This window comes from Piliocolobus tephrosceles, chromosome 20 (assembly GCF_002776525.5).
Source record: "Piliocolobus tephrosceles isolate RC106 chromosome 20, ASM277652v3, whole genome shotgun sequence".
In the NCBI taxonomy this organism is placed as follows: domain Eukaryota; kingdom Metazoa; phylum Chordata; class Mammalia; order Primates; family Cercopithecidae; genus Piliocolobus; species Piliocolobus tephrosceles.
Window position 1 is genome coordinate 2,123,905 of NC_045453.1, and position 17,032 is coordinate 2,140,936.

The window sequence follows — 17,032 nt, forward strand, 5'->3', positions numbered from 1 at the left end:
TAGGTCATGAGGATTAAATCTGACAACTCTAGCTAACTGCCTGGTACAGCCAGGTGCCCACAAAATGGGTGGCCCTGCCAGACTTCTGAAATAGTTGTGCCTCCCACCACAAACTGTCTGCTATTGACTGAGAAGAGAAGCATCTTCTCTTCCAAACTCAGAGACCCCTATGTTCTGGAAGATCTTTGTAGCAGTGAGGAGTGCTACCTTCAAGCTGCTGCTGGTCCAGGCCAAGGGTATATCTAGGTGGGTCCGTCTCTCACCGAGAGTGTGTGCTAAGGCACATTGCAGCCCATATTTTGAGGGGTTTTTCCTGCTATTCATTTTGTGTTGCCGCCAGAGAAAACTAAACTACAGCTCCTGGCTGTCGGGGAAGAGCTGTGCTTCTGCCAGGGCTAGTGTGCCTGGCACCAGCTCAGGCATGTACCAGAGCTGAATGCTGTTTGCAGGCAAATGTACACACAAAAAGATTCCAGCACACGCGTGCACCAGCCAACACAGAGTTGCCACGGCACACAACACCGGGCCACGCACGTGCCTGCTGACTCGGCTGTCATCTCCCCACTGTCTTCCATGATCAGAAGACTCTCTCAGCCTCTGTCTGTCTCCGTGTCTGTCTGTCTGTGGATCAGCGTGTTTTGAGTCTGACTGTCTTCCCGGTTGGTTTCCTTTTCTCTTGCTCTGTCCTTCTCTCCTTGTGTTTCTACCCATCTCCCTATCTCTGCCACTCTCTGTCTCTGTTTTTCTTTCTCTTTCTCCCCTCCTTTATAACACTCCCTAGGTCTGACATTGCCTCTTTCTCCATTTCTGATTCTCTCTGTTTTTCTGACTCTCTCTCTTTCTTTCTTTCTCTAACTCTTCTGTCTCTGTCCTTCCCTGTCTCCTTTTTCCTATGACACTCTCCTAGAAACGCATCAAATACTGAAGTGGCCGGATTTCAAGTGACAATCAGCAGTACACCCAGAATCCGCCCCCCTCCCCAACACGGCTGCCTTCCTCCTCCACATCCCTGTCACGAAGAGAAGCCTATTGTGTCGGGCCCAGGGAGTTCGAGTTGAAGGGCCTGGGGGTCTGCGCTCTGACTGCTCTCAGCCACTTCCCCATTGGCTCCCAGCAGCCTGTGCTCAGCAAGGGCTGAGCGACAGGGGAGGCTCTCGTCCATAAAAGAGGGGAAGAGGCACCAGAACTGCCATTCGAAGGGGCTTTGGTGGTGTTCACAGCTGCCTATTTAGCACCTCCTCCCAAGCCGGAGTCAGGGAGGCCCCTGAGCCTTGGACCGGCCACCTGCCACCTCCGACCTGCTCAGCCAGAAGCTGCCCAGGGACAAAGCAGAGCACAGGTAATATCCAGAGGGGGCACTGGAATTCTGTCTCTTGGTTTTATTTGCTTATTCCTGGTCCTCTGGACCTAGACGTGGTGGGAGCTCGGGCTGGGGATTTTAGGTTTGGGTCTGATTATCTAGCAAAGGAGCAAAGGTAGTTACGTTCAGGAGGCTAGTTCACAAAAGCCAGACCAGTGAGAGACTGCTCTTTGGAATCTCCCTTTCTGCACAGTCCTAGCTTAAACAGGTGGTAAGCTGTCTCCCAAGACGACCACACTATGGCTTTAGCTCCAGGGTCTCCTTCCCCTTGCAGTCTCCCACACGGCAGTTCCCATGCCATTCCCAGGATCTGGGGGGAATGGGGCACCCTGGGTGGGAGAAGTGAGAGGTTTCACTAATCAGGGTGATTTTAAAGGTCAACGAGTCTCACTGGACTTAGAGAACAAGGGCTTAGGGACATTAATGAGATCCAAGGCTCTGGCATTTATCACATAACATGTACATCAATATGCGGCCAGTTTCGGCCTTTTCATTCTTTTCGGATTGTGTTTAATTGCTGACAGTGTGCTGTTTTGAGTGGCTTCTTTCGATGGAATTTGATACAGGATGAAGTTTGGGGGTGTTTCGTTGGAAGGGAATGGGAAAAGGGAGTGACAACAAGCCAGGAGGCCCAGGCTTAGCAGGCGTTTTCTTGTCAATTTTACTTGGAAAGGACTTGTTGCTCCCCTATTAATTACAGCCAGAGGAGTCTAAGGCCAGGAGGAAGCTCAAAGGGAAAGCCATTTGCTCACTGGTCCAGAGATCCATATTCAGAAAAGTACTGAGTCTCAAAGTTTGATTCTAGCAAAAAGCTGATGAGCTTCGGGAAAAAAAAAAAAAAAAAAAAAAAGAAAGAAAGAAAGAAAAAAAAAAAGCCTGCTGACTACTCCAAGGTTGAAGAGTAAATTCTGCAACTGCTTACTTTTTTCTGGGGATCCAAGAATCCCTCCAAGCTCTACAAACATTACTTAATTAAGTCTCCAGGCTTCCCAGGGGAAACAAGCTCTTTCGATTATTGGATCTGATTTCAGTTCCCCTCCCACAGACTGAAAGTCTTCATTATCATCTTTCTTCCAAGGGTTGCTGAAATATACAAGGCTTGCCTTTCTAATTTGACAGGCATCCCAGTCCGGATCCATGGCAAAGCACTGCAGTGTGTCGATCCTTTTCCGTTCTTTCTCACCCCAGGCCTCACCCCCACCCTGCTGTGGCACCTTCCTTCTCTTTTCCCCTCCTCTCCTCCTCCTAGTCCCACCACACCTTGCCTTTGTTCTATTTTTGCAGGTCATTTATCTCCAGGCTTTGAGATCTGCGTGGGGGGAGCTGTTGCAGCAGCCCAAGCCGGTGAGTTAGCTGCCTGGGGGAGGTTTGCGTTCACTGACGGGATCTCAAGCCCACTGCTTTGCCCCAGCTGTGATAGGTGGCAGGCAAATCCTATGTCTCTGTCGGCAGCTGGGAGGGGGATGTCACACTGGTTCCCGAGGCTCTGTGGCAGAAGGCAGCACATTTTAAGGGAGCAGGCAAAGGGATCAGCTCTGGGGCTATTTGAGAAAGTTGCGATCTTAAAACACGTGGAAGGAGTTAAGGTTTCTTGAAGTAACTCCTGGGAGCCAGGAATTTTCCATCTGTCATCTACACGTGTGTCTCACAATACCTGAAACAGTGCTGGGCTGAAATCCCAGATCCTACCACTCACTTACTGTGTGACTTTGGAACAGTAGCAGTCCCTCCCTGAGTCTCACTTTCCTTACCTGTATGATGAGAATAATAATAATATTCACCTCCTAAGGTTATTGCAAGCCTCAATGGGATACAGCAATATGCCTGGCATTCAGTAGGTGCTCAATAAATACTGGTATGACTGCTCAGATTTTCACTGTTGCAAAGTGGTGAGGTTGGACCTTTCTCTCTATCGATTATCATATCGCTGATCATCCCACTCCATCATGCTGTGTGCTACGTCCAGGAAATATGATCTAACGTCTAAAATTTTCATCTGCGGGGCTGGTGCTCCTTTCCCCTCCCCATCCCAACAGAAGACTTTTTATTCCATCTGCTGCATCAGGATCATGAAGTCTCTTTTTGATCGATACTCCCTCACTCCCCCTCCCACTACCCACCTCCTTGGGTCATTCCTGCACAATTGTTGTATTTATTAGGTCTCTTCCATCATGGTAAGAGAGATCAATAGTTACTGGTTCGATTTCAATGCATGCCTGAGAAAGTGTGGTTACACAGCTGATTTCTCTCACCGTATTCACTCATCTCAGCCCGTGATTGTTGGCTAATCTTGCTGGGTCTGACAAAGTGATAAACCTGTTTCACTGAGACAGAGCTGGCCACTGTGGTAGGCAGTAAACATCGGCTGGAGACACCCAGGTAAGCCCAGGATCAGACGCTCGATATGGAGTGAGGTCTGTTAGTGCTTTGAAGCACAGCCTCATCAGCCCCTCCCAGGCTGGATCCAAACTGATGCTTCTGGCAGGAGGACAATGGCCCAGGTCCATGAGGCACATGGCTTAGCTCAGGGGGCTCCTCCCGGAGTCCATCCAGGTCATCCCACTGGCCAGAGCGGTTGGCCACAAGCTGCAGACATATGCACCGAGGCAATCTGTTGATGCATTGGCTTGAACTGCCATTTGGTCCCTGTCCTATTCCTGGACAATTTGATTTAACTTGACAATGGTTTACTGAGCAGTTATTATGTGGCAGGGTCTCTTGCCCACTGGTCCCTAGGAACAAAGGGCAGACTCAGAGAGCAGCAGGAGGGAGAGAATTGGTGTTTGTGATTCACACAATAGGTCAGCATCCTGAATCAAAATCTTCTTTCCCTCCCCACTCCTCTCTCTTATTTTGTTCACTTCCCTTCTCTCTTTTCCCTCTTCTTCCCCTCCTCCTCATCCCCTCTCCTTCTATTCCTGTTTGTCCTCTCCCCATCTATATGTCTCATCTTGGTTTTTTTTTTCCCCACATGGTCCTCCACCTCTCTCTGCTTTTTCCTGGTGTCTTGGTCTCTTTTTCTGTGTGTGCAGGTCTCACCTCTGCCATTCTTTTGGGCCCATGTCTTTTTCTCTGTGTCTCTAACTCTTTTTATGTCTCTCTCTCTCTGTGTCTCTTCATCTCCATATCTCTCTGGCTCATTCTCTTTTTGCCTTTCTCGCCATCCCTTAATTGCACCAGAAAACAAAAAGGGTGGCGGTTCCATGCAGCCTCGCTTTTGAAAAACATTCTTTTAAATATGCAGTGAGTGATCCCACCAGGACCATCGCCTGCAAGGCCGTCTTTCCCTCTAGTCTCTGCACAGCAAATGCAGCTGACCACCAAATGGGACCCTCATCCAATTCTGTGCTTGGATCTTTGCCAGGGCTAAAGGGTGGGTTTACTTTCTGTTCAGAACCCAGGCCTCCTTCTCATTGATCATTCGTCTTTTGTTATGACGCTAACACCTAACAAGCGGCACCACTGTTTCAAGTTCAGGGGCTCCCTTTGCCAACCTCCTGGAGACACACAAGGGTCTTTAGACTTTTGAGTGTGGGGTAAAAGTTCCTGAAATGGTTTCAACATCAGGAGTGTGAGAGTTTGGGAGGTTATCCGAAAGACACTTGATACATATTTAGGCCTCAGGATGGTTTGTGGCATGGAGTCAGCGGACTGACTTTGAAATCTTATTCTGCTGTTTCCTTGCTTCTTGGTCTTGGCCCAGTCTTTTAGACTCTCTGAGCCTCTGTTTTCCCCATCTGGAAATGGAACTCATAGTTCCCAACCCACTGGATTCTCTTCAAGAGAAGAGAGAAATAATTGAGATAAAGTGGATAGCAAAGAGCTTGTCCCTTCTCAGAGTTACACCCTAGATGGGGAATGCGATGGACTCAGAGTCCCAGCTCTGCCCTGCTCTGTGGCCGCGGAGAGGTTCTTTATCACTTGGTCCTCACCTTCCCATCCAGATCCCAAGCCTGTAATGTGAGCCCCTGCCCCGTAGCGTCCATAGGAGGCAGCTGGAGTGCACGGTGCTTGGTGCAGAGCAGCATCTCAGTCCTTGCTGGCTGTTAGGGTGGTTGTCATTGCTGGGTCATTGAAACAATGCCATCTCTTTAGTGGGAGTCATGGTTCGGGTGTGGGAGGCTGGAGTTCTGTTTCCATTTCCCTCCTGACTCATCATGTGACCTTAAACAAGTGACTTCATTTCTACCTTTTCCCATTTCCTCTTTCATCAAATAGGGATAATCATATGCACTAAAGTGCTCACAGAGATAATTGCGATGTTAAATCAAGCCATTATTATTCCGTGCTGGCTTTTTAAATAAAAATGCTTGCGGCTCCTCTGAGCCCTCAGCTGACTACAATATAGAAATATCATCGAGGAGCCAAGAGGTCAAAAAGATCGTTCCCTTTCAAGGAACTCTGGGCCCTGGGTGAAGAGAGGGTCTGCTTTGTGCTGGCCCTTTAAGCGGTGCTGTCTCAGTGCAGGAAGATGATACACCCCATTCACAGATGAGAAGACTGAGGCTTGTGAGGCTTGTGGAGGAGGTGGTACCAAATGACCGCAGAGCCCATGCGGAAAAGAGGGAAAGCCCTCTCAAGGGAAAGGAAAATCCCAAGGCAAGCCTCCCCAGGTCCTCTCAGTATTTGCCAGGAGAGCAGCCCAGGCAACTAGAAAGGGCTCAGGGCTGAAGAACGGGGCCAGTTGCTTCCTGCCTTTTCCATCGGGAAACCCACCTGACCTCCTGGTAAGAGATCCATCCACTAGCAAGACATAAAAAATGTTTTATTATTTGAGAATATGTTCACATGCCTGAGGACTCAAGAAAGTTAGCTTAAAACTATTAGAATCATAAAATGTTTATAAAACCAGTGAAAGTACGGTCAGCAAACCTTGTCTGTAAAGGACCAAAGAGTAAATATTTTGGGCTTTCTGGGCCCTACAGTCCCTGTTTCAACAATTAACACGGCTTTTGCAGCATGAAAACAACCACAGACATAGATGCAAACAAAGGGGCATGGGTGTTGCATTAGCCAAGGTTCTCCAGGGAGGCAGAACCAACAAGGTGTGCCTATCCACAGAAAGAGATTTACGGAAGGAATTGACTGATGCAATTAGGGAGGCTGGTGAGTCTGAAACAACCCCTCCTGTTAGGGGAGAATCACTCCACTGCCCCAACAGCCCCTCTTTCCCCTACTGGGCTGTTACAAAGCACCTGAGGTAGCAGCTGAGGTAAAGCTTTACAAACTGCCAAGTGCAAAGGACTGCTTTGTGCGGCCTCAGGGTCCTCGGCCAAGTCTGTGAAAGAAGACCATGCAGGCCCTCCATCAGGGTCAGACGCTGACATCACACCTCCCGCTTACCGCGGGGGCTTGCTTCCCACTTCTCATCCGGATGATCGACAAAGTTCCTTTCCTCCTTGGCCCATCCCTAAGCAGACATGATAGGCAGGCAGGGCTCTCTCTTATGTATGACTTCCCAGCTCCATTCCTTGGCAAATCCCCATCAGAAAGGTCGAAATGCTTCCCCCGGGGCCCATCTGACATTGTTTAGCAAAGTATTTATCCTATAAAAGGAAGGAAATAGGATCACCTATGAAATTGTGAGGGCGAATGTGTCTCTACTAGAGTCGCCTTTTAACCCAGAGGGATCTGGACAGGAGCCCAACTCCCCCATTCATGAATCCAGGTGAACTTGGATGAGCAAGTTGCCCTTTCTCAGCCTCAGTCTGCCCCTCTGTAAAATGGGTATTAAAAAAACATGCACCTCTGGGGTTGCTGTGAGGATTGGCACTAATATGTACAAAGCAGTAATGCACAACCTGGCTCCCAGTAGGCTCCTGGGAATTGGTGACTGTTGCTGGGTTGACAGGATCATGGATGAAGGGCACTCAGCCCAGACTAACCGAGCAGGCCCTCCGTCCAAGGCAGTGAGTCATGCAGCAGCATTTTTCATTTCTGCAGTGTGCCAAGCTCTTTATGATCTCTCCTTTTTGTCCTCTTCTTTTCCTATCTCCTACAGCTCCAGTAAGACGAGACTGGAGCCTTCATACTCCACTCTCCAAAGCACCTACTATGTGCCAGGTACTTCAAGCACATGCCAGGTGCTTCACATGTGATCATTGATTTAATTCCTATGCCCATGCTCTGAAGCATTATTATTAGCCCCATTTTGTAGCTGAGAAAACTGAGGCACAGTAAAGCTAAGTCATTTTCCTAAAGTGGTGGTAAGTGGTGGGCTGAGACCTGAGCCCACGTTACTGACCATTTGCTGATCCTGCTTCGGGGTCAGGAAAGCATTTGTGGTCCCACCTCTTCCTTCTCACCAGCTGTGTCCTCACCACCCCATGCTGCTTCTCCAAGTTAGAGTGGGTAATTCAGGGGCTGCAGACTCACACGTCTGTCAGGTACTCGGCAGTGAGGGAAGCCCCGGGTGGTTCTGTGGGTGGTGATGGGCAGTATGGCTCTTCCTCTGTGACTGTTGCCATATTGAAATACAGGCTCAATGTCCCCAGGCCTTTTGTTTTTTCAAGACAAATTGAAAATTGAGATTTTTTTTAAAATGTAAAATTTCCTAATTTTAAAATATTGCCTGTTTATTTTCATAACTAATTGGTGTGCAGCTCCTGCTTATTCTAGCCCTATATGAAGTACTGGGACACCATTCATTCATTCATTGATTCATTCATCAATCACTCAAACTTCCTTAGTCTTCCAGTCACATTTAGATCAAATGCAAACTCTCCCTTGGCCTATGAGAGCTGGCATTATCCGTCCTCTGCCCACCTCTTTGCTTTTCAACCCCAGTCTCTCCCCTTAAGTCCCTTCATCCACCCTGGACTCTTTGTCATCCTCAAGCACAATACACTCGCACTTCAACGACCCGCCAACCCACCCATAAGGGACTCAGACGGGTAAGTGGTCATTTTGTGATGGAGCCAGCATAGGAGGCTGTGGGATCTCAAAGGAGGGAACTAATCTAGACACACTTCCTGGAAGAGGCAACTGAGACTGAGTTTTGAATAATGAATAAGAATTAGCAAGGTCAAAGCGTGATGGGAGTGGATGAGTGGGGTGACAGAGATGTTCCTGGCAGAGGAAACCCTGTGTGCAAAGGCTTGGAGGGTGGGGTGCATGGAGCATTTGTTTTGAAATTGCAGGTGGTTTGGTCAAGCCCAGGACAGGCAGAACTCACATCCAATCTGTCTGGGTGCTGTATACTTGCTGGGATACCTTGGACAAACAATGTGATCTTTCTGTGTCTCAATTTTCTCATCCATGAATGGGGAGAATATTAGTCCCAGCCTTATGGAGTTGTCATAAGGACCCCCTTCCAATAAGACACACACAGTTCTGAGCAGAGGGGCAGGCACGCAGGGAGCACTAGCAAATGTCAGCTGTCGGTATTAGGAGAGCCTGGGGGTGCTAGTGATGGGGACAGGCTTCCTCTGGAAGCCAGAGGACACAGGGCAGAGGTGCAGTCAGATCTGCATTTCAGAAGGGTCCTCCAGCTGCTGCGTGCAAAGTGTCTATGAGGGAAAGATTGGAGGCTACTCCAGAACCAGGTGGAGGTTGAAATGGACCCTGGAGGGAGAAGCTGGAGGCTGGAGATGAGGGGACTGAAGGGGCCTGGGAAGTATACAGCAGTTACGAAGGTACCTCTGGAGCCAGACAGCCTGGTATGAATCCCAACTTTGCCACTTACTCACTGTAGAATCTTGGCAGGCTCTAGAATCTTAACTCAGTTTCCTCATCTGTAAAGTGGGCATGACAATAGCACCGATGCTGTAGAGTTTCTGTGAATATGTGTGAGTTAATCCATGAGAATTGCTCAGAACATCGTGAGTACTTAATTACCATCAGATCAACCAGAATTATCAATAAATATAAAGTTAATGGATGAAAGACAAGGATGCCAACACTATTTTTGCCTGAGACAAAGAGATCTTAAAGTGAGTCCCCTACCTTAGCAGCTAAGCTGTGTGGGAAGCCTTCAGCCAGGAGTTAGATGGTGTGGTAGGCACCCCCTCCCCAGTAGGTTAATTCACTGCTGATCTTCTAACAGGCCAGCCCGCCATCTCTGATATCAGAGAAAACATGAGCTGCCTGCTCTGTCCGGCTCACTCGTGGGGAAACGTAATCCGCTCCACAGCTGATAGAGCGTGAGAGAAACTCAAGGGGAAGAGAAAGACACAGGATGGACACAAGTCCGCTTCCCTGACTTTTCCACTGAGCCTGCCTGGTTCAGGGGAGCAGACCTTGCCAGCCTCAAGCAAGGCACGTGGGCCTGAGCTTGTGCCTTGAATTGCTGTGAGACCTCAGGAGATTTACTAAGCCTCTCTGAGCACCAGTTTTCTTGTCTATAAAGTGGGGGATTTGTATATAAAGTCCCTTGGATCTCACGGAGGGTGCAGCTGTTAATGAATTGAAATTGCTCTAGAAATTGTAGTCATTAAGTGTAGGGGGTCAAGCAGAACAGGCCTTGCACCCCAGCCTCACTATCGAGGTAGGACATGGGCAATTCACCAGACCAGAAGTGGCCACTTCCCTGAAGGAATAAATGAGGTGATGAATTGAAAAACGTAGCGCAGTAGGGGTTTGAGAAATGGCGACTGGGATCACTATGAAGCATGCTCCAGTGGGAGAGCCTACTACACGCTTTAACGTGGAGACCCTGCTTTGGCCACAGCGTGGGGTTCTGGGGCCCAGGGGGTGAAAGCTTTGAAACACCCTGAACACCTGAGCAAATGAGGTATTTGCAGGGATGGGGAAGTTGGAGGAAAAGAGGACAGCCATTTCTGAGAGTAGATTGTTGGTGTCAGGTTACAAACCATGCTGGGCCAAGTGTGAAGCCCCTGACCAGGGTGGGGTGGGTGTCTTAGGGGAACTAGGCACTTCCAGTAGAAAGAACTGTACTGTGCCCTCATAAATCAAATATAAAGGCCCTGAGTCTTGATATCTGATTTATAAAGGGCTGGACTATGAAACAGACAACCTTTTTTTTTTTTTTTTTGAGACGGAGTCTCACTGTGTTGCCCAGTCTGGGATGCAGTGGCATGATCTCTGCTCACTGCAACCTCTACCTCCTGGGTTCAAGTGATTCTCCTGCCTCCGTCTCCTGAGTAGATGGGGCTACAGGTGCGTGTCACTCTTCCCAGCTAATTTTTGTATTTTTAAAGGAGATGGGGTTTCACTATGTTGGCCAGGCTGGTCTGGAACTCCTGACCTCAAGTGATCCGCCTGTCTCAGCCTCCCAAAGTGCTGGGTTTACAGGTGTGAGCCACCATGCCTAGCAAAACAGACAACTTTTAACAGAGTATTTATGAAGCATTAATTCATCTGCCAGGAATTTATTGAGGACCTGTGATGTGCTGACCAGGGTTTTAGGAGCTAGTATGCAGCAGAGAATAAGACAGGGTCTGTGCCCTCAAGGAGCTGACATTCTATTGGGGAGGTGATAACCACAACGTACACACCACCACCAACCAAACATCAAATACATAGGAGACTGTGAGGTGGGAGTGTTCCGATGCAAACAAAGGGTGATGTAAGAGAAAGACCAAAGAAGCCTCATTAGACACATAGTGATCAGTAAACGCCTCTCTGCCAGTATGACAACTAATTTAATGACAAAGAAGGAGCTAGTGATGTAGAAGTCTGAGGTCAAAATACTGCAGCAGAAGAACAGCAAGTGCAAAGGCCCTGAGGTAGGAGCAAGCTTGGCATATTTGAGGAGCAGAGTGACCACGTCAGAGAAAAAGACAAGACGTGGAACCAAAGCCTGAAGACTCACATAGACTATTTTCATGGAAGAGGCACACACGGCTGGGGGAATAGAAAGGAGGAGCATCTCATCTAGCCTAGGCAATCAGGGAGAGCTGCCTGGAGGAAGTAATATCTAATCCAGGACCTAAATGACAGGTAACAGGAGAGGAGATGAAGGGTTCTCCGGGCAGAGGGAACAGCATGTGCAAAGGCCTGGGGGTGGGTCAGAGCCTGATGCATTCATTAAGGGGATTGCAAGAAGCTGATGTGGTTAAAGCCCAGAGCTGAAGTGTGGGACTGCAGGAATAGAACTGAGGGTACCCTGACATTTAGGCAGAAGGGCCAGGCCTAGCCCTACCCAATGGGTCTGTTCACAGAATTGATACTGCCAGGAAGAGCATTTCAGAATGGGAAGGAGGAATCAAAGAAGGAACTGGAGGCAGGCGGGGAGGCCAGCAGGGAGAGGGAGTGAAGGTGGAGCCGTGGCTTAGATCAGTGACAGTACCAGAGTGGGAGAGAAAAATTCTGGAGCCCTCACAAAGCTGAGAGGACTGATGTGGGACAGCCTGGGACACAGGGACAAAGACCTCGGAGAACTCAGAAAAGCATTTAACTAAGTATCTTCTGGCTTGGCAGGTGGCCAAAGTGGGTTTTGAAGTCTGAAAGACCCAGAGCAAGTCGTGGCTTGTCCACTTCCTAGCTGTGTACAACCACTTCCCTGCTCTGAGCCTCAACTTCCCCATCTGTTGAATGAAACTGGCACACAGCCCACATTGAAGAAGTATTGTGCAGATTGGAAGTTAATGTACAGGAAAGCTCTGGGTATACAGTAGGCACTCATTCCCTTCCTTGACCCTTGGCTTTGGGCCTCCACTTTACTTCCCTGGGCCTGTTTTCTTGACTGTAGAATGGGAATCAGAATGCTTTGCAGTGCTGTGGGCAGGAGTTAAAGAGATGAATGTGTGGGCTCAGAACACAACCTGCAGAGGGGTGATCACGGATTTCATTATCTCCTCTTTCTTCCTCCCCAGCAGGAATTGCTGAGACAGGATGACCTGGCAGGGGCTGGTGCTGGCTGCCTGCCTCCTCGTGTTCCCCTCTGCCACAGCAGACTGCCTGTCGCGGTGCTCCTTGTGTGCGGTAAAGACCCAGGATGGGCCCAAACCCATCAACCCCCTGGTAGGTTTCAGGCAAGGTTCTTCAGTGCCCAGGTCCTAGGGCCTGGGTGAGGGAGCCCAGAGAGGGGATGCTGCAGGCCTTGGCAGCTGTGTGCTGTCCTGTAGATCCATCCCACCTGTGCAGGGTGGCGAGCGTCCTGCCCTGTAGATGGCCTGGACACCAGAGGCTGCTGTTTTCCGTCTCCTATCCCCACTCCAGACCTCACCACCGTGGGTTCACTCAGGCCAGGACAAGAAAGTCAGGTGTCCAGGAAGAGTGATGCCTGGCAACAGGGAGTGTCATTGCTGAGGTGGTGCTGACTTTGGCAGTCAGCAGCTCTAGATTGACTTTTTAGAGTTTCTTATTCCCGGGCTGATGAGCACCTCCAAATCTAGACAGTTCCATGAGAGGAGCTGTCTCCACCACCCCTAAATGCAAAGATCTGGCTGACAGAATCAAAGCTTTGACCCCTCTCCTGGGCCTTAGCCCCTCTTGGGCCCACCTTGTTGGCTTTGCTTTGAGTGAAGCTCCCCGACGTGTCTCTTCCATGACAGCAGAAAGGCTGGAATAGAGGTACCAAGGGCATGGGGACAGAACACAGACTCTGATTCTGCCCCTTTCTAGCTCCATGACCTTGGAACCCCCTCTCTAAGCCTAGGTTTCTTCATCTGCAAAATGGAGGTGATTCCATGAGATAGTGAAAGAAGTTATTTATTTATTTACTTTTTCCGAGACAGGGTCTCACTCAGTAGCTCAGACTTGAGTGCAGTGGCGCGATGTCGGCTCACTGAAATCTCTGCCTCCCGAATTCAAATGATTCTCCTGCCTCAGCCTCCTGAGTAGCTGGGACTATGGGCACCCACTACCACACCTGGCTAATTTTTGTATTTTTAGTAGAGACAGGGGTTCACCATGTTGGTCAGGCTGGTCTTAGACTCTTGACCTCAAGTGATTTGCCCACCTTGGCCTCCCAAAGTGCTGGGATTACAGGCGTGCGCTATCATACCTGGCCAGAAGTTATTTATTTATTTATTTATTTATTTATTTATTTATTTATTTATTTATGTTTGTTTGAGACAGAGTCTTGCTCTGTTGCCCAGGCTGGAGTGCAGTGGCACTATCACAGCTCACTGCAACCTCCGCCTCCTAGGTTCAAGTGATTTTCGTACATCAGCTTCCCGAGTAGCTGAGACTACAGGTGCACACCACCACACCCAGCTAATTTTTGTATTTTTAGTAGATATGGGGTTTTGCCATATCCACCAGGCTGGTCTCAAACTCCTGGTCTCAAGTGATCCGCCCGCCTTCGTCTCCCAAAGTGCTGGGATTACAGGTGTAAGCCACTGTACCTGGCAAAATAAGTTATTTAATACATAATTCTAGTCACTGAGAGACGCACACGATGGGCCATGCCCAATCTCAAAGAGCACCGTGTTTAAGCATGAAGACTCATGGCATTGGATGGCCTGGGTTCAAGTTTCAGTATTCTTTGCTGTTGTCATCGTCATTATGATTGAATGCTCCCAATGGCCCTATGACATGATGCCATTGCCCCCCACCCCAAGCCTGATGAACCCTCCTGTGTCCTCTCCTGTGTGTTCTCTGCCATTCTGCGCTTCTCTGTCCTACTTTACCAAGAGTTAGCAGCGTCCTTCACACCTGCAGAAGCCTGGGAGAGAATTTGTATTTTTAATGGAGGTGGGGTTTCCTATCTGGGAGTCAGACGTGGAAGGGGAAGGGTGAGAGCACCCAGAACACTCTGGGAAGATCTTACTTCCAATTCTGGCAATTGCCACCCGCAGCCATGTGTCCTGGGTCTAAAGCCATTTCACCTCTCCAAGTCTGTCTTCTCTTTCTCACAGGCACAAAGTCCCCTACCTTTATGCACCACCAGGTGTATGAACATGGGTAGCCCAGGGCTTAGCAGTGGTGCTCATTTTTATTTTGTCAGACACTGGACAGGGGAGCCTGGGGCAGAGCAGTGCGTGTGTTTTGATCATTTGCCACTGTGGTCTTTTTGGGTCTTTTGCAGATTTGCTCCCTGCAATGCCAGGCTGCCCTGCTGCCCTCTGATGAATGGGAGAGATGCCAGAGCTTTCTGTCTTTTTTCACCCCCTCCACCCTTGGGCTTAATGACAAGGGGGACTTGGGGAGCAAGTCGGTTGGGGAAGGGCCCTACAGTGAGCTGGCCAAGCTCTCTGGGTCCTTCCTGAAGGAGCTGGAGAAAAGCAAGTTTCTCCCAAGTATCTCAACAAAGGAGAACACTCTGAGCAAGACCCTGGAGGAGAAGCTCAGGGGTCTCTCTGGAGGGTTTGGGGAGGGAGCAGAGTCTGAGCTGATGAGGGATGCCCAGCTGAACAATGGCGCCATGGAGACTGGCACACTCAATTTCGCTGAGGAGGACCCCAAGGAGCAGGTCAAACGCTATGGGGGCTTTTTGCGCAAATACCCTAAGAGGAGCTCAGAGGTGGCTGGGGAGGGGGATGGTGATAGCATGGGCCATGAAGACCTGTACAAACGCTATGGGGGCTTCTTGCGGCGCATTCGTCCCAAGCTCAAGTGGGACAACCAGAAGCGCTATGGCGGTTTTCTCCGGCGCCAGTTCAAGGTGGTGACACGGTCTCAGGAAGATCCGAATGCTTACTCTGGAGAGCTTTTTGATGCATAAGCACCTCTCATCATGGAGTAGAGTCAGGAGCATCCCCTGACACCTTTTCAGGTTGGAGTGCACTCATTCATCCTCCTGTATGTGCCCCTTCCCCATGCTCAGCTCAGCACTGTGTACAAAATATCCAGGCCCAGCCTATCTCTCTTCTGCCTGGGAGTACGGGATTTCTCTGGGGTCTGTGATGGGGAAGGGTGGATGTCCCTTCCCCACAACAGGCTTAGTGCTTGGCTCAGATGCCTAAACTCTAAAACTACCAGCAGCAGCAGCAGCAGCAGCAGCAGCAGCAGCTTGTGATCTCAGTCCTTCCAACCTGTTCACATGACTCCTCAATTCCAGGGAACCACAGCGACGTGTTCTTTGTACCTGTAGGTCTAGGATCTCCAAACTTAACCAATCACATGCCCCTCTCAGAAGAAATGTGAGCATGCTCCCTCATGCAGATCGTATATGCATCATAAACAAAGAGTGGAGCTTTAACATAAGATAAATAATCATACACAGAAATCCTGACATTATATTCCCAAATCTCAAAAGATCTCCTGTGCACCCCACTTTGGAGACGATGCTTTAGGTACAAAGCTTAAACATTGCCTTATATTGGATCAGGAACCCTTACAGCAGAGGGTCCACTCTTCTAGTCGGTTTAATGTTTAGTCAGTGTACTCTGAGTCTTCATTGTTCAGAAAAGCACCTCTTGAAGAACTGACTTCCTGAACTCCCAGTCATGTTGGTACTCCTTACAGAAGGGAGTGAAAACCCCTTTAGGAAATGATTGAGAGCAGCCTCTTGAATGCTTAAATGATCAAGGAGGGAGCAAGGCAAACCAATTTGTTCTGTGCAACAAACTCAAAATGTGGACCAGTTCCCTCAGCCCTCATTAAACTAATTAAACTGATCGGTATCATGCTTCTACTCCATGGTGAACTGAAGCAGAGTCAAGTTGATGAAGTTAAGCACGACCATGTTCTTGAGCAGCTGAATTGGCTGCCAAGAGTCCAAGCCATCTGGCCCAACATATGCACTGGGCATTGGGTAAGGGACTCCAGAAGCAGCAGCTAGAAAGAGAAAAAGGCTCTCTTCAGTCCCCATGATGCTTCTTTCCTCTTAATGTCTCAAAATAAAACCAGAAAGAGGAATAAAATGATTAAGTGCTTGAGGCCAAATGAGTTCCCTTGATTCAAATAACCCTGATTCATAGACAGAGACCTCCCGATGTCTTGGTTTCAATCAAAGCCCCCTCTCTCTGTCTCTCTCTCTCCTTTGCTCTCTCATTCCCAGGCACTCTTTTTTGGTTTGTGGGTCCAGGAGGTGGGGCTGGACAGGAGAGGAAACAGGCTTGAGTTTGGATAATTTGTATAAGATGCTGCTGAACACATCTCTTCATGTGCAGTCCCCAGGTATCTGATGATGTTCTGAAATGGATAGATTGTTTTAGAGTTATTTTGTGTGCTTTAAAAAAATCCCATTTATGCAATTTACTTGGAATTTGCTTAGCCTTTAATAGGCCTGTGTAATTTCCTGCTCCTCCAGTACAATAAATAAAAGAAAGATGTTGATGACTTGGTGGGTGTGTGTGTATGTGCACGTGCACATGTGTGTGAGCCTCAGTCCTCAGAGAGAAAAAAATTGCAGAAAAGAGTGCTGGAAATAAAGAAGAGTTACACACACACACACACACACACACACACACACACCCAGGTTGGAAAACCAAGTGTGAGATAACAGAAAGAGCAAAAACTGTGGAGTGTCACGGCTTTAAATTGGAACATTGGATCTGTGCGACCTAGAGTAAGCCATTTGGTTTCTCTGAGCCTTAGTTCCTGCCTCCATAAAATAAGGACTAATAGTGCCAATTTTGTAGAGTCGCTGTGAGGATTAGATGAGCTCATATATGCAAAGATCCTGGTACACAGTAGGTGCTCAGTAAGTGAGTTTTCTTTCCTACATTGTCTTAAGGGACGGTGACAAAGCTTGAGCCTTGAGCACCACAACGGGGAGAGGTGCTGCAGAGGGAGTCTGCATCCCACATAATTCCCATGGGCTGTTTTCTATGCTGGATGACCAGGACAGGAGATAGACACATGTTCCTAGACAAGGATGAG

At 48.8% G+C, this 17,032-nt stretch overlaps 1 protein-coding gene and 1 long non-coding RNA gene across 6 annotated transcripts in view; one reads left to right on the forward strand and one right to left on the reverse strand.

Moving 5' to 3' along the window:
• Positions 1-17,032, reverse strand: part of LOC111548240 — a 61,048-nt gene that overhangs the window by 12,638 nt on the left and 31,378 nt on the right. The gene's annotated exons all lie outside the window — the stretch shown is intronic.
• PDYN (prodynorphin) lies at positions 494-16,489 on the forward strand. 5 transcript variants are annotated; one of them, XM_023220604.2, is made up of 4 exons: positions 1,510-1,571; positions 2,645-2,704; positions 12,136-12,283; positions 14,295-16,489. In XM_023220604.2, the coding sequence occupies exons 3-4, from the start codon at positions 12,155-12,157 to the stop codon at positions 14,928-14,930; spliced, it is 765 nt and encodes a 254-aa protein (XP_023076372.1). In that variant the 5' UTR covers positions 1,510-1,571; positions 2,645-2,704; positions 12,136-12,154; the 3' UTR covers positions 14,931-16,489. The 5 variants fall into 5 exon arrangements, with proteins under 5 accessions (XP_023076373.1, XP_023076372.1, XP_023076371.1 ...); XM_023220605.2 differs by lacking the exons at positions 1,510-1,571; positions 2,645-2,704 and adding an exon at positions 494-1,339; XM_023220603.2 differs by lacking the exon at positions 1,510-1,571 and having other exon boundaries at positions 2,482-2,704.